This window comes from Pleuronectes platessa, chromosome 17 (genome assembly GCF_947347685.1).
Source record: "Pleuronectes platessa chromosome 17, fPlePla1.1, whole genome shotgun sequence".
In the NCBI taxonomy this organism is placed as follows: domain Eukaryota; kingdom Metazoa; phylum Chordata; class Actinopteri; order Pleuronectiformes; family Pleuronectidae; genus Pleuronectes; species Pleuronectes platessa.
Window position 1 is genome coordinate 5,064,547 of NC_070642.1, and position 24,282 is coordinate 5,088,828.

At 40.1% G+C, this 24,282-nt stretch overlaps 2 protein-coding genes across 6 annotated transcripts in view; one reads left to right on the forward strand and one right to left on the reverse strand.

The window, feature by feature from the left end:
- The first annotated feature begins 228 nt into the window (after positions 1–228).
- Positions 229–2,904, forward strand: lyrm2 (LYR motif containing 2). The gene is made up of 3 exons (XM_053445640.1): positions 229–320; positions 1,477–1,617; positions 2,505–2,904. The coding sequence occupies exons 1-3, from the start codon at positions 276–278 to the stop codon at positions 2,589–2,591; spliced, it is 273 nt and encodes a 90-aa protein (XP_053301615.1). The 5' UTR covers positions 229–275; the 3' UTR covers positions 2,592–2,904.
- Positions 2,905–24,282, reverse strand: part of ankrd6b (ankyrin repeat domain 6b) — a 37,805-nt gene continuing 16,427 nt past the window's right edge. For 2 of the 5 annotated variants that reach the window (XM_053445636.1, XM_053445637.1), the window contains 14 exons: positions 18,031–18,129; positions 16,334–16,432; positions 15,617–15,715; positions 14,739–14,837; positions 14,137–14,235; positions 13,704–13,802; positions 12,968–13,045; positions 11,613–11,717; positions 11,219–11,332; positions 10,890–11,060; positions 9,710–9,862; positions 7,533–7,646; positions 6,147–6,447; positions 2,905–5,230 (listed from right to left, as the gene is read on the reverse strand). In XM_053445636.1, the coding sequence (XP_053301611.1) occupies positions 4,641–5,230; positions 6,147–6,447; positions 7,533–7,646; positions 9,710–9,862; positions 10,890–11,060; positions 11,219–11,332; positions 11,613–11,717; positions 12,968–13,045; positions 13,704–13,802; positions 14,137–14,235; positions 14,739–14,837; positions 15,617–15,715; positions 16,334–16,432; positions 18,031–18,129 (2,220 nt within the window). In that variant the 3' untranslated portion in view covers positions 2,905–4,640. Of the gene's footprint in view, positions 5,231–6,146; positions 6,448–7,532; positions 7,647–9,709; positions 9,863–10,889; positions 11,061–11,218; positions 11,333–11,612; positions 11,718–12,967; positions 13,046–13,703; positions 13,803–14,136; positions 14,236–14,738; positions 14,838–15,616; positions 15,716–16,333; positions 16,433–17,562; positions 17,846–18,030; positions 18,130–24,282 lie in introns of all 5 variants that reach the window. The other 3 variants (XM_053445635.1, XM_053445634.1, XM_053445639.1) reach the window with 3 other exon arrangements.

A 24,282-nucleotide genomic window follows, 5' to 3' on the forward strand; every position in this document is an offset into this window, starting at 1 on the left:
AATAATTGTTGATTCCTGCAGCTCTAGAGCCAGAGATACCTAGAGAGAGAGAGGGAGAGAGAGAGAGAGAGAGAGAGAGAGAGAGAGCGATACTAGAAATCAATCAATCAAAGCCTGATTCACCTACATATTCTGTGGTCACCTCTGTTTTTATCACTGGGCCAGTCGCAAACTGCTGCTGCTGCTGTCCTCCGCTCCGCTAGAGGGCGCTGAACATTGAGTTAGCCTCTAGGTTACCGTCATCACAACATCCGCTTGTGTCCACACTGTCAAAGATGGCGGCTCCCAGGTTACCTCTTGCTGCTCTCTCTCTGAAACAGGTGAATATTAACGCTGAGCATGTTCACACTGGTGGTAGTTAACATGGAGGTCCACGGAGGCTCTGGTCGTGTTTACAGTTCAAGTTAAAAAAGAATAAGGACGTTGACAGGATTCTGTCAGAGAAGAAGATGAATGTTCAACCTTCAGTGACACATTCACTGTTCATCACTTTACCGGAACTACTCTGTCTGTGGCAGGTTTCTGTGGAGATGAAGAAACACACATCAGATCAAATGGTGTCACATCCTGATTGGACTGTTTAATATTAACAGTGTCTATTTCACACATGTAACATTAACCTGAGAAAACACAGATATCGACACAGCTCCTGTTGACACGTTAACCATCAAATTATTCTTACTTTCGTCCATTGACAATGTGAATTTTAACCATCTAACACTGTGGCCTGGGGAAGGATTGAACCTGCAGCCATGTAGTCACTTAAAGAACCGAATGGTTGACCAGACATTTATTATAACAACTGAAGCAGCCTCCCACTTATTCCAAACAGGTACAACTATCTCACCTCTCCATGCTTCATTGTGTGATCTGACAGGCTTCTGTAAGGTTGGAATCAATCAGCTGCCACGTGGAACCTAATGGCAGCAGTGGCTGCTGACCATGGACTATGATTTCAACCAGACTGCTTGATATAGAATATTTCTCCTCAGATACCTTTACTGACAATAATCCATCAATTTATAGACCTTCAGTTATGCTACAAAGTGTTTGCTAATCAATGCTGCTAAAACATTTATCTTGCTGATGTTCTCCTCTACACTTGACATCTATTGCACTTCTCTCCGTCCTGGGAGAGGGATCCCTCGCATGTGGCTCTCTCTGAGGTTTCCACGTTCTTTTTACCCTGTTAAAAGGGTTTTTAGTAGTTTTTCCTTACTCTTGTTGAGGGTTAAGAACAGAGGATCTCACACCTTGTTAAAGCCCTATGAGACAAATTGTGATTTGTGAATATGGACTTTACAATTGATTGAATTTGATATCCTGGTTTTTTCTGAGGAGTGTCTAGATTTACTGTATAGATGATAGATTATCAACCCCCCCCCCCCCCCCAGTGGACACTCTGAAGTCTCTTCACACCAGGCTGTGTCTGTTTACTTCACTTTAAAGCTGATTCCTCATAAAGTGTCTTGTCAGTTCCTCCAGAGGCAGAAGGTGTTGGGGATCTACAGAAACATGCTGAGGACCATCAAGAAGGTTCCAGATGAGGCGGACAGGAAGTACCTGAGAGACTGGGCAAGAGATGAGTTCAAGAGGAACAGGAACGCCACGGAACAGGTAGAGGGACCAGTCCCCTGCTGCACCACTTTGCTGTGTATTAGTTACTGAGAAGAGTTCATTCAGAGCAGGAGATGGCTCAACACTTTACTGTAGATGTGTCGAAACCCAGAAAGGTATTTCAGTTGTGGTGGAGGATTCCTTCACATCTGGAGATTCTTAAATAAATGGTAAGGTAAACTTACAGATTTCCTTTCTTTGGAAATGTTGGGAAAATATAAATAAAATGCTAAAACAGTTCATGCCTATACATTCCCACTTATTGTTGTAATGACTAGTAGATTCCCTCAACACTACTGAGAGTGTATAATTGAAACATTAAATTAAGAAGTGGTGACTGGACAGACTGATTATTATCTCAGAGTCTGCTCACCAGCTTTTTTCTAGAGCTTCTCAGTCTTCTGCTGTTTGCTCAGGACTAATCCTGGCGCCATACGAGACTGAAAGCTCCAGAAGAAAACCTTAGTGGTTGTTTCTGAAATCAGTCACTGGTTCACTCGTCCTGACAGGGAGTTCCACGTACAGGGCTGAACACTGAGCTCATCATCACCCATTTCTAGGGTCATGTTCTCTGCACCAGTGTCCGTCATTGCTGTCGCACCATCAAAACGAGCCTCGTCCATATCAATCGGGGGAATTTTTCCACATGGATGAATAGAAAATTCTGCTGAAACTCTTAGTTCTTTTCAATCAAGGCTTTTATGATAAAATAAGATAAGATAATCCTTTATCAGTCCCATAAAGGAGGAAATGGCAAAATTGAGGCAGCAAGAGTCAAAAATAGGAGTAAGTACTAATAAGTAACATGCAATAAATACTTAAGCTTAAGGATAATAATACTTGAGTATAAGGAAATATAAAAAATATGAATGGTATTTCACCTCCAGGACGCCATCCGGATGATGATCACGCAGGCGAACAAGCACCTGGAGGAGCTGCAGGGGTCTCTGGCGTTGGCAACCCTGATCCGCTAGGAGTCCGTGTGTGTGTGTGTGTGTGTGTGTGTGTGTGTGTGTGTGTGTGTGTGTGTGTGTGTGTGTGTGTGTGTGTGTGTGTGTGTGTGTGTGTGTGTGTGTGTGTGTGTGTGTGTGTGTGTGTGTGTGTGAGAGAGTGTGTGTGAGACTATGGAAACAGGGAACCCCCTCCCCACTGTAGACTCTTCTCTAACTGCTTCTCGAGGACGGATGAATGGACGCTATGGACTCTGTTTCCACCAGGGAGCCAGACTCTTCTTCATGTGATACACCATGTTAAATTTTATTATGTAATAAACACGGATAACTGAAAGCAGATTAAGAACAAACTTTTTATTTTTAATACAAAATATGTTTTTCTGGCTTCATCATACAGAGTGCATCGAGGTCATATAAAAACAGTCACTACATCAAATGTACAGCAGACAGTAATACTGCAACACAACTGGGAGCATTCTTCATGCAACAGGTTCGGACCAAGTTCAGCGTCAGGATTGTGCTTTAAAGGGAAACATGATTGGCAGGGCAGAGGGGATTCTGGGAGGAACGATTATAGGTAGTTACAGGATGAGAACAGCTTGATGTTAAGCTCTCCAGGCAGGTTTCAATGTTTCTTAGTGTTTGTGTCATAAATGATTTTTCTTTTTTCCTTTGACTGCCCATTTCAGTGGATTTAACACTTTGTTCCCCGCTCACTCTTTACTAAGACACTTAGAGTTAAATATCTTTCTACTATCTAGGACACAGTTGAGCTGTTGAATGGCGACAGTGTGGGTGGCAGCAGGATTGATGTCTTTTTTTATGTGAAAGCAAGTTTTGAGCTTGAATTTAAGGTAGTTCACAGGTGGAGTTGGAGTTCACTGTGACACCTGATTATTAATACACTTTTACAGTTTTTAGTTAGAATCAAAATCGTCCCTTCTTCTAAATACAGACTCCTAAAGTAATGTATATATTTTGTTCATAACTAAAACAAAGGTGCAAACTTGTGAGGGGCAGATAGATAAAATGTCCATGTTTATTTAAACAGAACAGATCAAGTGTCAGACACACAAATTTAAATTATTCTATTTAATATTTGAGTTTGACTCAGGGAAACATTGTTATACATGTATATTGAAATAGAAATGTCGAATAACCAATTCAGTTTGAAAATGCAATAAATATATTGATTAATCATTTAATTATGAAAAATGTATGTTTCAACTAACATTTTAATGTTTCATTCAGATGAATATTTATATCTTATCGGTTTACGATTTAATATTTTTTTTAGAAATTGTATTTAACACTGTAAAAGTCACATTCTTCAATTGTCACACTCCAGCCTCCACACAAATCACCATGCAGCAGAATCAGGGATCGATGCAGTTAAAAACAAACCTTCATTATGTACAGTGTCACTTCAACTACATTCTCATAAATAAACAGTGGGTCATTCTTTTAAAGTCACAAGACTGATTCCAGTAAATAGACACCAACAAAAAGCTTATTCCACTGTGATGCAGACGGCTGTCACTGTGATCTAATGATACCACCGTGCGCACACCGATCACGGCTCATGATAATGTGGAGTCACATGACTCAGTATTTAGTCTGTGGTCGGGCAAATGCATGAAGATGTCTGTGTTCATCATGTATCTATTCTACAAATGGCACATTAGTTCAACGTTTTGACAACTAGCTTTACATTTACTGGTTTATTTACAACACAGTGCACAAGAGCTGCCCCTGTTTCTAAAGAACTGTTCATACACATCGCAGCATACCAGGCCTCTGCTGCCATGAAAACCAGCATGAGAGGGTTTTCTACGTGGAACACTTATAGTTCATGTAAAAATGGGTAGACTGGATTCCAGGGGGACGTGATTTACAGCACTGGTTGTGAACGTGAACTCTCTCAGTGCTGGATATCGTGACTCATCTCAGTTTTGCAAGGAGAAAACTTGACAGTTCAGATTTGTGTCCTAAATCTCTGCTGCTGCAAGAGGCTGAAATCCAGCCCAACCACATGTAGTGTCTGTTCAGTGTCATGGTGACAGGTGATCGTCAGCACCCGTCGTGTTTGTCAGTCCTCAGCATGCGCAGCTCGTCCTCCAGGTAAGAGATCCTCTCGACCAGGGCGGCCCTGTCGGCCTCTGCCCTCTGAGTGGCCTGCCAGCCAGCCTCCTGCACCTTCCTCTCGTACCAGCGCTCCATCTGCGTCGACACCGCCTCGAAGAAGTACTGCGTCACCTCAAGGGCGTGCATGTTGTCCTTCTCCTGAGCAAAGGAGGGCTCGCTGGGCTGCTCCCCGAAGACCTCCAGGACCTTGGTCCCCGTGGCCCCGCTGGAATTAGTCCTTCCCTGGGAATGCTTTTTGCGCAGCTTCCCTCTGTCGCGGCCTCGCTCCCTGTCCCTGAGCACAGCGTCAGTCCTGCAGCGCCGCCCTGTGGCCGGGGACAGACTGCTTGCCCTGTGGACTGTGCCCCCGATGGCACCGTACTCCACTACATCCACGTCCAACAGGTCCTTGTTCTTCCTCTGGGTGTCAGCACAGATCACTGAGCGCTCCTTCGGCCTGACCACCTGCACAGATGAGAGCAGCTTCTTGGCTGCTGTAGGAGAGGCGGCTTCAGCCTTACGTGTCTTATCACCATCTGGTAAAAGTTCAGAAAACATTCAGTCAGCACATTCAGTTACACAGACATTAGTTTCTATTTATCATGCGGCTTAACGAGTTGTGTCTCTGGCAGCAATGTTATTCCTTTGAGAAAGGTCATGAGAAAGGAATAGTGCACTTTCCTTTGTGCAATGTCATTTGATAAGCCACTGAGGAGTATTCATCCTGAAGGACAATTGTGCTCTTCACAGCTTAACACAGAGTTTTCTAATGAAAAGTCTCTTTTGGCAACAGAGCAGAGTTCAGCCTTGATTCATCACAGAATAAGATGAGAACTCTTGCACTGAATTACAGTCTAAACAAGAAACTACTTACAAAAAGAAAGGTTTTCTTTTTCCTGAATAATTAGTCAAATCTTAATAATCACTGTGGACATAAATACAGCCATTTATTGCTTCACTGCACAAATTGAGATGATTCTCTTTTCGATCTTCAACAATTTATTTGTGTATCCCAGCGTGAATGCTACGATAAACTTGTGTTTTGCTACCACACGGTCAGGAAATCTGGTGAAAGGTTTTATTAATTTGTCAAGTTGTAAAATGAATTAATCAAATTCCCAAATTAACTTAAGGATTGTATTTGTATACATGACATACAGCCGAAAAGCTGATGTGCTTGGCCTGTGATAGTGTGACAACATCTAAATGACATTAAGTGAAAAATGTCCAGTAATAAACTAAGTGCTAAGGCTGTTTCTTGTTTATAGCGAAAAAGCAATTGTGATTAGACAAGGAAGAAATCAAGATTTGTTGTCAGGTACGAAATGAATGATTGCAGGTTAACCCCTGCTCTATATTTGTTGTATTCATTTTAATTGTATGCACTTGTAGCATTGATTTCCAGCCTTTAATTTAGAGTTAACAGTTATGACAAATGCGGATTAATAGTACCTGGGGAGCTCTCCATATGAACCACAAAGTAGTGGCTGGCTGATCCGCCCTCTGTCACACTGGGATCCCTGCGGTCGACCTCCCGGAGTGTGGGGCTGCTGTGCAGCTCTGGAAAATGGGAGAAGCCTTCATCTCCAGCAGGCAGCTCAGTGAGCTCAGGTCCCTCTGCTTCGTCCAGGCCCTCGCTCATGGAGGAGGAGCGCCGCGGCTTGGTCCTTCTGGGGTCTCCTGTGAAGAGAACCTCCATGTTCTGCAGTTTGGACAGACACCAGCTCTTCAAGTCACTGATCAGAGACGCCTGCTTAAAAAGAGACATGCAGCAAAACAGAAGAGATGATGTTACAGGCATGAGAAAGAAAGATAAGAAAAATGAAACTTGAAAGAGGCTGAATATAGAGGAGCTCACTGTGGTGGTTTAACAACATTTCCTGTTTTAGTCTCCAGCAGCAAGCAGATGTTTACATTAATAATGCACTGATAAACCCACTACTACCTCCCTGACCAGCACCACAACAGCACAGTTACAGACGTGGTGAACATGATGGAGCTTTCAGCAGTTAAAGAGACAGATATTTCTCTCAGGAGTCTGTGGAGACACAACCAGAGCTAAAAGGAATGTGAATGTTAGACTGAGATTCATCAGAAGCCTCAACACAAATATTAATGTGTCTTTAACTCTATTGGGTGTGTAAATATTCAACTGCTTACATTTTAGCCATGAGAAATGTATACGCTGATAATCTGTGAAATGTTGTGTTCTGCTGCCCCCTAGGTTGCAATCTTATTTAATGAATTCTTTTGTATTGATTAATTGTGAATATAAGTTTGGACCTAACTATGAATAACATGTTGGTCCTGCTGACCCTGTTTCCAGTCAGCATGGAAGCTGCACTATCACTTTTTTCACAATGATCAGAGATATGTTGATTTAGGAGGATGTCATTCTCCTTAACCCCAGTTCCAGTTTGTAATATTAGTTTTGTAGGGTGATCTTAATGTTGTTAACCAAGCTTGTTACACAACCAAACCAAATGAATACATCCAACTTTAAAGTTTGAATATAAACTAATTGATAACTTCAACAATAGTGCTGTCTCCTTTAGGTTAGCCAGGCGTCATAAATTTGACACAACAAATTTTCAAATTGAGGTCGATGCTGCCCACTGGTTCTAAAAGATTCTATCTATTAAAGGGGAGTTTTCTCTCCATAGTCCCAGCAGTGTTTGCTTTTGGTGGAAACCGTTGGTTTTCGCAATAATATACTACGGTCTCGATCTTAGTGAGAATCTGTCTTATGATTTGGCACTATACACATTAAATAGATTAGATATGATTAGACAGCATCATATAATAACTTCAGTGCTATACAGAGCCACTGAACATTACCTGTCTCTTCTCCGCCTCCAGTCGCTCCTGCAGGGCCCGCTGCTCCATCCTCTGCAGACACTCGCTCCTCTCTGCCGACACGCGCTCCACTGTCATCTGATCAAGAGCACAGATCTGACGGCAACAACACATTTCAGGAAGGATATGAGGAAAAAATACAAACACTTCTAAATACAAGCTGCCTTACACTTTCTGTTTGTTAAAAAACACATTGTATATAGTAGTATTTATATATATATGGTCACTTCAGAAATAATTTACCAAACTCCACAGTACTGTTTGAGCACCAACATGAGCAAGTTTTAACAGGGAGCACTAAAGCTGATCCTCTCCTTCGTGTATTTGCTGCATGTGTATGACAGAGTCCTTCCAGCACACTGTGTTTTGTCAGGTTCAGTGTAAACATGTTTTGTTTTGTCGTCCCTTGAACGAAGATCTGTTGAATTTCCCATGTTCTTCTTCTGTGTTTGCCAGCATACAATCTAATGTTGTTCTGATCTCACTGATTACACCTCCCTGCCTAGATTCACCGCTGTGTTTTCTCAAGCAGCAGTGATGCTCAGAGTACATGCATGAACGACTGCCTGCAATCTAACAGAAGCTTTTATTTATAGCTCCTTACAGTTTGTAATGGGAGAATGTGTAATGTATTAGAAATAAAGAGTCTTCAGGGGAGATGAGATCCAAGCTCCTCTACTGTTACTGTAATGTGTTCACCCAGTTAACTACTCAGGGGATATAATCTCTAACCTGTGCAGTGTTAGAGCTGCGTTGTTTCTATTCAGCATCAAAGGGCCACGATGAAAACTTTCCCTCAGCCACAACTTCATCTCATACTATAACCAATTTAACAGAGTTATCTACGGCAAGTTAGTGGACACTATGACTTGTGATGCTTCACAGAGGCACAGGTGAAGAAGAGTCAGCCACACAGCATTATATATTTAAGGCATTCATAGCATTAGCTACCATATACTACTTGTCTTAATGTCCAGATCAAAGACCAGTTATTCACAACCAAGGGTGTTGTATTTAGGGCTTTAGCTAAAGGTCATTTTATATATTTATAATTTGTGGTTTATTTTGATCGATTGTGTTTTTTTAAAAGTAAAGAGTAAAAGATGACTAATATAATTAAAGCAAACAGAAAAAAAACAGTAAAAAAAGGGCAACGGTTATTTTGGGTTTCATACATTTTACAGTAAAGGTTTGTGTATTTTGATATTAATATTTGACAAAATGTTTTATAATTTTTACTACATGCTGCCCTTTTCTGTTGACGCATGAATAATGTTTACATGATAAGTGATATTTGTCTACTAAAACCTTGCAAACTGAGTTAACGCATAATACAGAATCAGTTCAGGACCAGCATGATTATACAATTATACAGGTAATAAAATATGAAATACAATACACAATCTTAAAACAGTGTGTGAACATAACCGGGGTGTGTCTGTTGCAAAAGGGTTGTGTAGCCTGGCTGTTTAATGACTTATGATGTGTAGAGAGGGAGAATGACTGAATCTGGAAATTATCTGAGGCGCTGTGAGATCAAAGTTTGATTTAGTAACTCAGGAAGGATTAAATGAGAATTATCACTGTTAAAAAGATTAATTTCCCTTGTGGAAAAAAGAGAAAGGGGGTGAGAACCATGCTGATGGACCGATTGCTTCGAATACAGAATCATATGGTTTTATATATTATGTTATCGTAGTATCCCTAACCCTAGTGTTATCACGACTTTATCTTTTAATAGCAACATCTCTCATCTACTGATATCTCTGGCTGAATGTTAGCTCTAAACAGGTTAGGACACATCTGGAGTCATCATCCATATTAATGCAGATCAGTAATTTCTTTGAATTAAACAGTTCCTGGAATGTTTTTACTCATGCTACAAATATGCAGTAGAGCAGTGGAACCCACTCAATATAAACAGAGCTGTTAGTACCACAATATTATGTGTGGTGTCGAAAAATCTAAAGGAGTGAGTTTTAATTTCACAGGGAAAAGGTTTGTGTAGTGATCATGTGAACATATAACACTGAGGATGAAGAGTTAAAAATTTAATGATTTTTTTTAAAAGAAAGATAAACTCCAGTTCATAGGGAGATTCAGACTAAATACCTCCTCTCCTCTGTGAAGCCGCTAAAATTATCTGCTGTGTGTGCTACCTGGTGCTTGTTCTTGCGGTCCAGCTGGCCCATCTTGGTGTTCATCAGGTCTTGGACCGTGTTGATCTCAGTCTTCATCTCCTCTTTAGTGGCCTCCAGCTGGTTCTCCAGTTTAGTGATGAGAGGTTCACAGCGGCAGCCATTCAGAGGAGCCTGCAACACAGTCAGCAGTCAAATAGGGTTTGTTCATATTTGCTATGTGGCAACACTGAGAGGGGTCGGTCGGGGCACAAAATGACAGTAAAACGACAAAGCTAAAAACTGCATGTTTGGATTAATGCACTATGCATTTTAAAGTATTTCTTTGTTATACTGCAAATCATTAGTGTGATGAGACTATACTGTATATACTGTATATAACGGTAACTGCCTCTGAGCATTACTGCATGTAATATTATCTATGACTTGTCCATCATTGACATTTCTGTAGGTTTCCTTATCTATAATCAGTTTCTCAGATGTTCCAGATAATGAACTATAACACAATATATTGATATATAAAGATCTGATCTATAATACCCACTCCTGTAAGAGGAATTGGAAGCTAATACAACAAGCTACTGACACAGATGAAACTGTGTTTGTGATTTATGTCTGGAGGGAATATGAACTGTTTGAAAATCAAACACACATTGTCGAGTAGTTTAGTGTGAGAAGAAGGCAGAGTCAGTTCAGAGCAATGAAATAACAGATATCTTTCACACAATTACTCTTAACGTTTCTCCAGGAAAACTTTCTCCTTGCATTTGTATTATTCCCAGACTATAAAATGGTTCATCTGCAGGTCTGTATGTAAGTTTTCTTCTTGTATGCATCCATATAGTGAAGCCTATCATATATTACACTATATGAAAGGTTTTCTTTTAGAGGAATTCCTCATGGCATGGTATTACATTAAGTCCAGACACATTGCCTTTGGAGGCCTTCTATTTGCTGACACAGGGTTAGCAACACATCAAACTCAATGCACATTTCTCGTGCCCTTTGGTAACTGGTACAAGGCTTAGTATTTGATATTCCCATTAATCTCTGTAGTGCTGCTCTTCCGTTATGGATGAAATTCCTCTATATATATAACGACAAGACATGACAAATTAATTTACAGAACATAACAGAGGAACTAAATGAAAAATTATCTTTCCTCTTACACAACTGGGGAGTATTTGTGCTCATTCAGTACCTGCATGATCTTGCCATCCTTTCCGCGGTACAGTGTGTAAAGCTGATAGGCTTTAAAGTTTTGTGGTGGGATGGCTGCATGAGGGGAGACTCCTCGCAGTTTACCCTTCCTTCTATGAAAGGCTTCACTGGGCCTGGTCTCTCTGCGGCGAAGAGGGTCAGACAGAAACGGCTGCAACGGCAACAGCAGTTGAAATTAATAGTTACTCCATCTCTTATATGAGGAGATAATAGACCTTTATTAGGAGAAGCAGGAGCAGGAGACTCATGGTCCTCCCCTGTCCATCTCTTCTGAGCAGACACGTCTCCAACTTAAATGCAGGGACCTACCTTTTCCTTCTGCTTCCTGTTCTTGCCCCTCCTGGTGTTAGTTTCAGTCACCTCAGTGTGTTTGCAGGCAGCCCGGTCACTGCTCTGGGTGTCATCTGCAGCTGAAGCACTGTCCTGTAGGGAACAAGAAGAAGGAAAATACTAATATAGATAAGTGAGTGAATAAGCTGGTTCTGTTTATAAAAAGATTAGACTGTGGTCGAGACACTACATCCAATTAGTTTCTTCGTCTTTAGAACATCTTTCTTAACTACTCTCACTTCTTGGCTTTCTTTGCTCTACTCTCCTCACTGCCGCTTCCCATCGACTTAGTTTTTCTTACTTTTCCCTCATTTCCTTTTTGAATTCATAATACTAATTTACAACAGCTTTGACACAATGGTCCAGTTTTTACCTTACAGTGAAGCATCTCATCCCTGGGCACCGACTGAGCTCTGCCCTCTGCCTTCAGCTTTTCTCTCCTCTTCCTCGCACTCCTGCCACGCACAAAGCTCTGCACCTAAACACATCCAGAGGAGATAACTCATGATTAGTAAATACAATGAGACAGTGCACTATTAATTTCTAAATACACAAAACACATACATACACATAACAAAGGCTTAACGTTGATGGTTTTACAGAAAAGAGGCTGGAATGTTTTATAAAGGAGATGACTTGTTGAAACAGATTTCTTTCTGTCTGTGTATTTTCCAGAGCAGACATGTTGGATTGTCATTAGCAGGAAACAGATGAAATTGATAACGTCAATAAAGTTCCTTTTAAGTGAGCAACTGTACTTCCTGGCTCTGTGGTCCTGCTATTGTGCACCCTGGCTGACTGGGACACACTGGACTTGTCGGAAAAACCTGCTGTACACAACCTGAAAAATACCAGGTCCAGGTGGCGTATGTTTGTTATTTGAATATGTCCATAAATGACTACAAACAGCACATTCCTTCTCAATGCCAATATTTCTAAAGGGATATTGTGTTTGGAAATTTGTTATAAATACCTTTGAATTACATTTATTCAGATTTTGGGTCTATATACTTCAGGCTATGTATAGTTATCCTCATCAAATACATTGTGGTTGTACTCTCATCAAGACAGAGTTAAAACTTTCTCTAATGGAATGAGTGATGAGTCCAGGAGTTTGAGGTGATCAAAACTCTTCAAGTTAGGGTTGGTCATTTTTTCCTGATTTGACTTTCTATCCTTTTTGTTGAAATCCTTCTTATGTCCTCATAACCATCAATAAATAAAATTATCTGGGGGAAAAACACAAAAAAAAAAAGCCAGTGTCTGTGGCCCTGGCAGGACTATAATAAACAGGACCAATCATTTCATTCAGATCGAATGAAACGATTGGCTGTGGTACCCGTCTGTCACTAACCAACCTGCCTGCCTGCGCGCACCCTGCCCGTGCTCTCACTGCGCATGACCAGAGTCTTCTGCCGGGGAGGCATATATCGCTGAAGCAGAGATGATAGCCAGGAGTTAGCGAGTGAGTCATAGTAAAATCCGCCTCTAGCAGTTATCAGTTCATGCAGTTAGTGTGTTTTGGGTAGCTTTGATGAGAGGGCTGATGGGAGGGGATGGTATGTATCGGTTGCATTGAAGTGTAGCCTGCTCTTGCTGGCACTCCCAGGATTACCAACCCTAGCTTCAACACTTGTATGTTAAAGTAGCTGCATATTCACAACAGAAGCATTATCAGTTTTGTTCACAGCTGCCTGTACTGGTCGGACTGGGAGTTACTGGTTTCACCTGTGGAGCTCTGGTCAGGAGAAGAGCCACTTCTGGGTTGTTATGTTCTCTGGCCTTATCCAAAGCTGTTTCACCAGCCTGTGGAAACACACACAAGACAAATCAGACAAAAACAAACTTAAAGGAATGACCATGAATTCTAAAACAGTCTCATATTAGAGACAGCCTGTTATTACTATTGCCAGGTAGAGCAACATGTCCTTCATGCTTACCTGTTTCAGCAAATTCAGTATTCAGTGAACATTTGTTTCCATCGACTTTATCATATTTAGCTTTTATAAAAATTGTTTTATCAGTACAATATATTGATAATTTGCTACAGTAATGCATACAGACTTTTGTGTAATATTTAAACAGTTCCAATGTTTCCACTCCAGTTTATGTGCAAATTGAAAATCTGCACTAAAGCATGTGGATGGAAACCCTACTGAGGTAAAATCTCTGAAAAGGCAAAGTTACAAAACTTCTAGAACACAAATTTGTAACTCTGAAAAGCAATATATCAGACATTCATGGTCTTCAAAATGAACTGTCATTCCCTCACAAATTGTTTTTTTGTTATGAATGTGATCATGAATTCCAATAGAGCTTCAAACAGACAACAGGAACATGAGACAGTCGGCTGAGATAAGAATAACAACAGAGATGACTTGACTTGAAGATGAAGAAAGGTAGTGAGCCCCAAACACTTTCTTCTCAGTGTTAATGATTCAGGAATAGACCGCGGGGCACTCACATTGTTGCAGATGCGGCTGTCTCCTCCCGCCTCCAGCAGCAGACGTACTGTTTTCTTATGATTCAAAGCAGCTGCCACATGTAGCGGAGTGTCCCCAGCCTGCACAAACACAAACACACACACACACAAACACAAACACAAAACAGATCTTTTATCTACTGAACTCCAAAACATCTGTTGTTTGTATTAACACTTCATTGTTACATTTTAACCGGAGGCTTACGTGCAGAGTTACTAACACAGATATGATTTAAGGTTTTGTCATGTTTACAAGTGAACTTCTGCTGAAATACAGCAGGACCAAGTTCATTTTCTACCTCAGTTCATAAAAAAAAAGAAGCACCAGCTACATTTCCAAACCATCAAATTTATAATGAAATATGTTTACGTTGGTTAGGGTAAGTCTTCAGAATGTGTCCATGTAGTAACTCACCAGGTTCTTCTCTGAAACTGAGCAAAATGCTCCCAGGAGGATGCGGATCATTGATATGTGGTTGTAGCGGGCTGCCACATGCAGACACGTATCCCCCAACTAGAAAAAAAATGTTCAGGAAATTTTTCAAAGATTTAGTTTAAAATCTAGGCATTCAGTTAAATTGAAAAGACGTGCTGCAGTGTTATGTGAAACTATGCTGGGAATTCCATCATTTTAAAAAGGTAGATTCTGTCAATTGATAAAGGCACTGGAAATGTATTAATTTTTAAATGTGAGAAGTGGGGAACAACCAAGTCCTGAGTTCCTGTGTAGAGATGGGGGAAGCATTTTAGGGACTGGATGAACCTAATGAAAACCTGGGCCAGAGGGTCAGGACTGAGCCATCTGTCAATCACTACCCATCTAGTTTTCTGAAGCCAGTCAGGGGAAGAGCAAAAACATGTTTTCTAATCAAGAAAAGCCTCTAATGTGCTGATACCACTTGAGTTAACCTCTATCTCCTTTGATCAAGGTGATAACACTGAAGCGCAACACTTGTGAAAATGATGACATGATGTTTAAATGTATTGCATTTAAGACCAAGAGGAGGGGGAACATACCAGGTTCTTGCTGTCCGGCCTGGAGCCTCCCAGGAGCAGAACCTTGGAACTCTGAGCGTGACCATTCTGACACGCAAGGTGGAGAGCTGTGTTCCCTGCCTGAGAGAGGAGGAGAGATCTAATTCAGGTTTGCTGTGCATTGATGTGTTGGCAACGCTCTTCATTTCTATTTTACTGCTGCTATACTTTCATCATGTGCTTCTATAGACATACAGTATTTAAAGAAGGAGCAAGATACAGGGATACATAAAAACAGTTAATCCTGAAAAGAGACTGTGAATAAAGCTGAACTTTTTCATCTCTATAATTTTGCAGCGTAACAAACTATTGAACACACTAAAGAAAATCCTGATAAGTGAATTATAGTCATTGATCCCAGTTTATATACAATAATTCTAGCTAGTAAAATTTTCTCCAAACAAGATAGTAATATGTCTTCCATTCTGCTCCAGGTCTTTATTAATCCATGGGAATGGTTAAGGATTGGGTTATGATGAAACAATGATGAACCTTGAGTTTAGATTTTTTAGAGGAACAACTTCCAAGCTCAAGTATTAACTTCCACACTCATTTAAGTACAAAATATCTGATCATCAGTCGCCACTATGGCAGCTGCAGCTCCTTCGAAGGCATCATCAACTTCCCATTAATAACAGACTACCTAGAAATATTTCATTTCAAGAGGAAGACATTTCTACAAGTCACAAGGTTTTGTTTTCAATGATTCAATCTGGATAGTTTGGAACAATAACGTTATTGTTTTGAATACCTCTTCTATAAGAAGCACTGAGTGAGACCTGGATATTAAAACAGAGCTTCTAGCAAACATATTTCTTAAGTGCTCTGGTCCAAATCTGACCACTCCGCAATAGAATCACCTTGTTTTTTGCATGAACGTTGGCTCCAGCTTTCACCAGCAGTTTGACCGACTGGCTGAAGCCGTGCCAGGACACTTCATGGAGAGCAGTGTTTCCATCCTGAGAGGACAGAAAACAAAAGTCACATTTACTACATCAAACTGATAATACAAGCAATTCTGATGACTCTATTCCTTCGAAACACTTTGAAGCTACTGTCAATGAACACTACACTTCTGTGGTTGAGCTCATTTTAAAGGAGACATCATGTGAGCTTCGATAAAAGACGGAATCATTTCAAAATAAATGTAGCTGAACTGCCCTTTATGTCTTACGGTGGTGAGGAGGAAATTATTTACAATGTTAATTAGTATTTCAATCAAAATTTTTTGACTGGACTGATTTTTACTGTAAATGTGAAAAAACAAGTACTGCTTTTTTTTAAATTGACAAACTTGACCAATTCATCGGTTGGCTGTTTTGAGAGTGAGTGTACTGCTGAATGAATTTTTTTTTTTTCAATAAAGTATTTGTTATTAAAGAAGAACTCCTTTCTCCTCTCACTGTGACTCTGAATACTCTACTGTTCATATGAGGAATATTTTGTGAAGCCGATGACAGACAGACTGATTTCTCTGAGATCACCAAATGGCTTTTAATGACTGTGTTCTTCTGACCGACTGCGGCAGAGGTAACATTAACTTCTCTATGTGTTTTTTTCTGTCTTTTCAGCTGCACCTTGTCCTGTCGGTCCAGTGCACACCCTTCCTGGATGAGAGCGCTGATGACGTCACTGTTTCCCACCACGGCAGCCCGATGTAACGCCGTCTGCTCCCCCTGCCAGCAGAGAAACACGGAACACTGACTAACTATACACGACAACATGGCAACACAACAAAAGAACAATCCACATACAAAGCAATTTCACCATGTTAAAATCTTGGAGCGCCTATGTGATATTTTTAGTATAATGTTATTTTACAAGTGCTCTTGCAGGATGCAAACATTCATAAATCTCTAAATCTTTTTACTTACAAAAATAATTTATTTAAATTTTTTAATGATTCAGAATAGTTGGAAATGCAATTTCTAAGAAATAGTTTGGTTATTGGGGACTTGGGTTATATGTCTGCTTCCTCTGCGTCGAACAAACACATACATGCATGTTCAGCATGTGATGCACTACCATGACTGGGGGGGTCTGTGAAAAGCTTCCAGTCATTGTGGGAACTTTAAGATCACAGAACCTTTCACGGTTAGCTAGACAGTATAGCAGTCAGAGATATGAAATATGAAATCCGCAGTGCTACAGAAGGTGGGTTTTCCCATAACTGAGCGGAGAAGCTAGTTCATCCAAGTTACAGGACTTAATTAAGCTAATATTACTGTTTATTTTATATTTATTTATTTTAATATGTAAAACCAATTATCCCTTCACATGCTGAAAGTGTTGTTAGAAAGATGTTATAAGCACAACATATGTTCCAAACATCTGCAAAGTAAGTATTACTTACGCAATAACAATGTTAAGAAGATCACGATATAACAGTTATACAAACCACAGCAACTAATCTCACACAGCTATATTTGCAGTCTGTTTGCTGGAGTGTACTGTGGTCCATATAACCATGTGAAAGCAGTGAGTGTACAGTCCCAGGAAAAAAGTTCAGTTCACAGTTATACCCAGTCGTATATGGAATTCCTGCACACAGATCAGATTAGTGGTGAAAGAGATTCAGCCAGTCAGGTTTGAGAGTGCTGGAAGAGCAATAAGCAACAATTTCCATGAGAGAGAGAGGAGAAACAGGAGTAAGAGGAGGAGGGGAGGATCATTCCGGGCCAGATAAGAAGTGAGCCGAGGGCAGCAGCAGCAGCAGAGGCATTAGATGAGCGGCATTTTTTCAGGGGAAGGAAGGATGGGGGGGGGACAGATTTCCACTGGCTCAGTAGGAGCAGGTTTGTCTAACCTCCTTCACTCTCCCTGATCCTCTAGGCTCTTTCCAAGCCCTCCTCCTGTGTCTTCTCCCCTCCTGCTCCTCCTCCTGCCTCAGTGTGCACTTCCCGCTCCCTCCAGTCCTGGAGGATGTACCGCAGCCTGTTCTGGAGCTCACTGACCACAGAGAGTGAATTTGGCAGCGCAATAGATCTGGATTCTCTCTTTCTTTAGGGAAGGAGGACTTGCATCCTGAGGGCAATCCCACAAGTGGGAAGTCCAAAGGGTCCCACTCAAGGCCACTAGAGGTCATTAGACTGCAGTTGTGTTAAAATAAAGAAATAAAAGTATAAAAAAAAAAAAATATTCCAACATAAACAGCGCTGAAAGCAAAAAGAGAAGCGGCTGCTGGTAACCACTGATCAGGACTGCAGAGTGAGGTGGAGGTGGATGAAAGTGGGATGATGGCCGACACAGCAATCACACAGATGATTCTACTCACGTCGTCTTGGATGTCCAGGTCGCATCCAGCTTTGAGCAGGATACGCACGACCTCGATGTGGCCTTTATAGGCAGCCAAGTGCAGCGGGCCTCTGCCATACTGTGAACACAAAACATAAACAACTCAAGACCACGAAAAAAACACCACAGTGCACCCAACAGAAGCACACACACTCCGCAGAGAAGCAGTTAGGGAACCCACCGCTGCTGTCCCACACACCAAGTCACAGTGTAGGGGTCAGATACTGCTGCAGTGTCATAGCTGATGCTATGACTGAAGACAGAGTACAATACATCTCAGTAATGAGTCGACTGAAAGCAAACAAATCCTTAATCCATGGTTTAAGAGAATAGTGCACAATCTGCCCAGCTGTTCATGTTAGCTGAGTGGAGGATAAACTCTGCATCCTGTCAACAGAAGGATCTTTGGGTGATAGCAAAAAGGTCTCTTAACTTAAGGCAGGTTTAAAGGACCCATTCACCCAAATGACTAAACCTTAAAGCATGTTTTACTTTTCCTTGGAAGAATTATTTAGTTTTATTCACCAATGCCTAAGATTTCTGCTTCTATCCCAATGTAATGGAATTTCAAAATAGCTTAATGTTTTTTTCTATTCAAGAATAATCAAATTGTCAATGGACAATAAAAAATGTTTCTGTTAAATTTATGTATCAAATTTTTTGCATTTTTCTTATAGATGGATCGGGTCAGTCAGTGCTTAATTACGCTGCTACCGTCATAGACTGTCGGGGGACCACTATAATTACATTGATAATACATTACTGCTCCCTTCATCTCTTAAAGAATGAATGTTGTAAATATATTATTGTGATCCTGGGATAAGGATCTGTGTAGCTCTCTCTAAGGTTTCTACATTGGTTTCCTGTTAAAAGATTTGTCAACGCCTTTGCTGAGGGTTAAGGACAGAGGATGTTGCACCTTGTTCAGCCCTCTTAGGCAAATTATGACTTGTGAATATGGGCTATACAAATAACATGTTATTGATTGGAAAGGAGGGAAGAAAAACATATTAATAAAAAGAAGGAGATATTTGTGTGAAATGTCAAAGATTTAAGATTGATCGTAAAAATCGACTAAGTTATAAAAAGTATTTCATAATAAAAGTCTGTGATTCAAAATAAGGACAACAACTATGTATATAGCTGAAACAATATGCTGAAATGATTAGTCAACAGAAAATGAATAATTAAGTGTTTTGGTAATTCCTCATGAAGCGACATATACTAAACAATCCCTTCTGTTTTTATACATTATCGTAAACTGAATATCCGGTAAATTTTTTCAATATTATCTGACATTTTTTTGTCAACATGAATAAATGATGAAGAAGAAAATAATCTACAGTTTATTCATAATGAAAATATCTGTTAACTGCAATCTTAATCCATCCCACCCAAAATGTGCTCCCTTAAGCACTGGATCAGCCAATGGGAGCCGTCCAAAGGTTGTGTGCCATGCATTACATCCATCATCACAGCTCCAGGCACATGATGGTTAATCCCTGTGAATGACAACCCATCATTTGGAATCAACATTATTTGTCATGTTTTTTCTTATTAATGGTTGCTTTTTCAATCTCATCAAACACGATTTTATAAATCTTTCTTTGAGCACCTTTCTTTAAGTAGCTAGAGCTAGGGTATATGAGCCACCTTACCCGAAACAAAGAAGAACTTTTCATACATCATAAAGAAAGAATAGAAAACAATTATCATAAGGGAAAAACATCATATCAATCAATCAATCAAATTTAATTTGTATAGCCCATATTCACAAATCACAATTTGTCTCATAGGGCTTTAACATGGTGTGACATCCTCTGTCCTTAACCCTCAGCAAGAGTAAGGAAAAACTACTAAAAACCCTTTTACAGGGTAAAAATACATAAAAACCTCGGAGAGAGCCACATGTGAGGGATCCCTCTCCCAGGAAGGACAGAAGTGCAATAGATGCCACATATGACATATACCTTATTTAACGAGCATGTTATTTAGCGTTAAATATAGATTAAAATTGATTGTCTGGGAGTCTTTACATCTAGGCTTAACAATTTACTGCTGCAGCCCTTGCCTGGGTAAATAAAACCAAACTACATCACTCACTGAGTTCAGGCCTAACAGTCCCTTTCTATTGAATCAAAATGCACCAAATTGAACACACTCCTAGAAATCATAACCCTTAACTGTGCCTAGTTTTTTTCATCAAGATCCATGAATTATTCCCTGGGAAAACAGCCCTATTTCAAAGTCTTAAAGAAACTGAAAAAAGGTGGTAGAAGACTCTTGAATTAAATAAGAAGATATTTTTATATCTTGTTTTTGTTTTGAAATCGACACTATAATGGAAGATATAGAAAATTGAAATCCAAGAATGCTTTGTGTGTTACCATGGAGGTTGAGCTGACATAAGGGAATTAGCAGCAGGAAATGTCTTTCCAGCTCTCAACACATCCTGAAATTCCATTACATCCAAAATAATGAGCGCTGCTTAACTGCATGGAGACGAAGACAGAGCAGGAAGTCAGTGAGTAGATAAACAGTCAAACTTCAAACACAACATCCACACAATGTCACTTAATCTGTAATTATCCTGAGTTAATACAGTTTAATTACAGATCAAGTGTTTTTCCCACACAACAGCACAGACCACATCACACCCCAGGTATTATCTCGGCGTTTGGAGGTGTGCGCTTTATTTGGGAGCGGCTCAGCTCGTCTCTGCATTCATGTGGCCCCCGGATCGAGTTACACTGGGCCTGACTTGGAGGGAAGCCACCAAGGGAGCTCAGGTAAACACAGCAAGCCTCGAGCAATCAGGGCAACTGTGTCGTCTCCAGACTGACTGACGGTCTGTTTGTGAGTCTGTGGGTTGGTTTGTCAGGGCCAGGCTCACATCTTCAACATAAGTTCAGAGTCTTCACAATTTTCTCTGCTAACCGAAATTTCAAGTGTAAATATACAGTTTGTTCTTACAATAAAAATATACTACATATTCCACAAAATAAAGGAACATGAGATAATGGATATTGTGACTATACAAAAGGTTTATGTTGAATGTCACTGTTTACGCCTTAAATTCAAAGTCAAATTCAAATTCATCAAACACTGAAAGTTAAGTGACTTTAACCTGACTTTGGTGGTGCCTGTAAAATAACTTTACAAAGAGTGACTGATGTTTCTCATAGCTTACTTCTATCTTACTAACCCTGTCAGCTTATCTTGAATATAGACATTGATCGGGCCTGTTACTTTAAGAACCATGGATCCAGAAAAAGCAGTAGTTTATTTTCCAACTATAAAATGTCCCAGGCACTACACAACTCTTATTAAGATTATATAGGTATTTTCACCAACTGTTTCTTTGTAGATTATTTCCATTTGTGTTGGTGTGTATACATAGATTGTATTTAACTAACATCTCTCTTATTCGCCTGCTGCAGGTGCAGGAAGGTATTACTAAGGAAGGAGTGAGTCTTTAAAAAGACTGTTTATAAAGCAATGAATATCTGAATTATAGAGGAAACAAGAGCAATCGCACAAACTCTGCAGGGTGTCGTCTCAGTGATGGTGAGCGCTGACCATGCCGGCACTTTCACTAACCAGTGACAGGTCGTCGGTCTTTTTTCTTTTTTTTTTGTCTGTGACATTGCGCCCCCCTGACAGTCGCGTTCAATTTTTAGGTAAGTTTCTTAAACTCTGTACATGTAGGTTTGATTACAAAAAGCTATTAACTATCTTTTTCTGGACTGAACTATTTACTATGTTAGTAAGTGGACTTTGTGTTGATTATTTTTGGGTCAAAATATTGAGAATTCCACTACACAAATGCTATTGAAAATAATTGTTTACACTCAGTGTGTTCCACTTGTTGTCACTAGTTTATAAAGGAAAATCAGGCTTTGCCTCAATGTTTGAACAGATGTCTTTTGAACTCTCCCAATTGTAAACCCAGCGTTGATCACGCAAAAACATCATCTCCTCTCTTTTTTTTTAACTCCAAAATCCTTCATTGTAAACCTCATCAAACGCCCTAACACCTAATCCTTTCTGCCTCCCTCTCTTCATCTGATTTATGATTTTCTATCTCAGTCCCATTCATCATATTAGCCGTCAAAAAAAACATCCCTAGATTCCTTGTCTTGAGCAGAGGAATGTTTCGCACGAACTCTGCCCTCTTTATCCTAGATTAAGCTTCTACAATGGCGCCTTGCCAAAACACCCAAATGCAGCCGGTTGGAACACAATCGTGCGAGCGAGCATCAGCTCATATAATTGTGTTTTAGCTGTTGCAGTTTGATGCCATGTGTTCATGTTCCAATGGAAAACGGGTTTAGCAGTGCGAGAACAGTAAATGCAAAGCACATGATGCACAACAAAAACATTCAGTATGAAGCATTAACACATGAAGAGAACTCAGCTCTCTTTTATTTCAGGCATCTGACATGGAGCATTTTTTTTTTTAAAGACACTAAATCATTGATTCTACACATGTGTCAGAAAAATCGAACCTCCTTTTTAATTCCAGGAACATGCAGCATGAACACACCTGTCATTGTCATGTCTAGGGAAACAAATCTATGATGGTCACCCAGAGTAAAAATGCCAGGTTCTCATGGGTAAGCTCAAACTGCAGGCTGATATACTTTAAGTGGAGATGTACAAGCCTGATCCTGAGTCTCTCCACTGCAGATACTGTTTTCTTCAATGCAGATACAGGCTCTTCATGTCAATTCATCTTCTGTTAAATGAAACCGCTGTGACTTAATCATGTGCTGTTACAGCTCAGAAAATATTGTAAACGTAAACCATCTAAGAGGGTGATGCAGTGGTTCTGTAGCATTTTTCCAGACAGGTTGCTGGCAAACTACAAAAAAAAAAACAATATGGCTAAAGTACCATCACACTTAAAGTACTGTATATGAAAGCCTGACCTACAGAGATTTTTAGGGGCGATGCAACTGGCGTTCGTAGGGTACAAAACATTTCTGATATTGATAAATCAGCCAATACTTATATATTCAAAAAGTTTGACGTTTAAGTCCCTCTGGCAGACTGAAACACATTCACAGACACGCACATATAGTCTCACACAAATAAACTGAATACCTAATTCTATACCAACTCCCTTGTACCCTGACGCACCAGATGGCTCATACACAGAACTATCTGGGACACCTTCATTGGTACCTGTTTAGAAGAGGGCAGGTGCTTTCAAAATAAAAACGTGGCAGCTGATTGAATGAACCATCAGTCTCTCAGTGTGTCAGTTGCTGAATTCAGTCGGGAGAGGAGTGAAAGCACCTTTCCTGTTGAGAAAAGCCTCCAGTGTCGTTCTTTACTCTTCTTTCAATGAATTACTCAGTTCTGATATAACTGATGCTACATCAGCATCTAAACTGATAATAAAGTACTGTAATACAAGTGTTGTTGCCTGTTTGCCTGAGACATGTGGTTTTCAGCATAAAATCATGTATGTTGACAACACCTATTCTAGTTTAAATTGCAAACCTGACACCGTCATTAAAACACCATATGTGCATCTAGACAGCTTGACAGGCGTGCTGACATTAACTACTTGGGATGGGGAAAGGGTCGGAGACAGACATAAGCTTCTCTCCCCTCATACAACCACCTGTTATCACATAACTCAAGTTACATAATTGATGAACCCCATAAGATGTAATTAAAAACTCTGGAAACAGCTAGTAACTGGAGCTTGCGATATCGTTGTTGTGTCAAACAATCTTCATAGTCTAGAATGCTTAATTTTTGTTTAATAGGTCAAAGTTTTAAGACAAAACCCGAGAATCTGTCAAATCTTTTGGGTAAATTATGGTTTGAATGATTAAATATCTATGAATAGCAGAATCAGACATAGCATCTAAAATCAAAGAATAAGTAAATAAGATAATAATCAATGAAAGCTTTCAGCACTAAAGTAGAGCACAATTTTGTATTCTCTGCTGTTGAGAGCATCCTGATTGGGTTTGATATCCAGCACTGATTGACAACACATTTGAGAAGTCCTGAGCCTGTTCTCACTGTGCATCCTCTAACAAGCAGGCTATTATTCTACATGCAGATAAGCACAGGCACTAAGTGGCACAGGCGAGGGTTACATCACATCTTGGTAAAACAACCTCTGACCTTTGCTAGGTTTACAGGAGATATTAGATCTGGGATGAAAGAATAAAGCAATGCCTCACAGCGTGTGTGTGTGTGTGTGCGTGCG

What these genes read in the sequence shown, in the direction of transcription:
- lyrm2 (XM_053445640.1), top strand. Translation starts at nt 276, where the DNA reads ATGGCGGCTCCCAGGTTACCTCTTGCTGCTCTCTCTCTGAAACAG. An exon ending in CTGCTCTCTCTCTGAAACAG is followed by an intron (nt 321 to 1,476) that starts GTGAATATTAAC and finishes GTGTCTTGTCAG; the next exon opens with TTCCTCCAGAGGCAGAAGGT. An exon ending in ACAGGAACGCCACGGAACAG is followed by an intron (nt 1,618 to 2,504) that starts GTAGAGGGACCA and finishes TTTCACCTCCAG; the next exon opens with GACGCCATCCGGATGATGAT.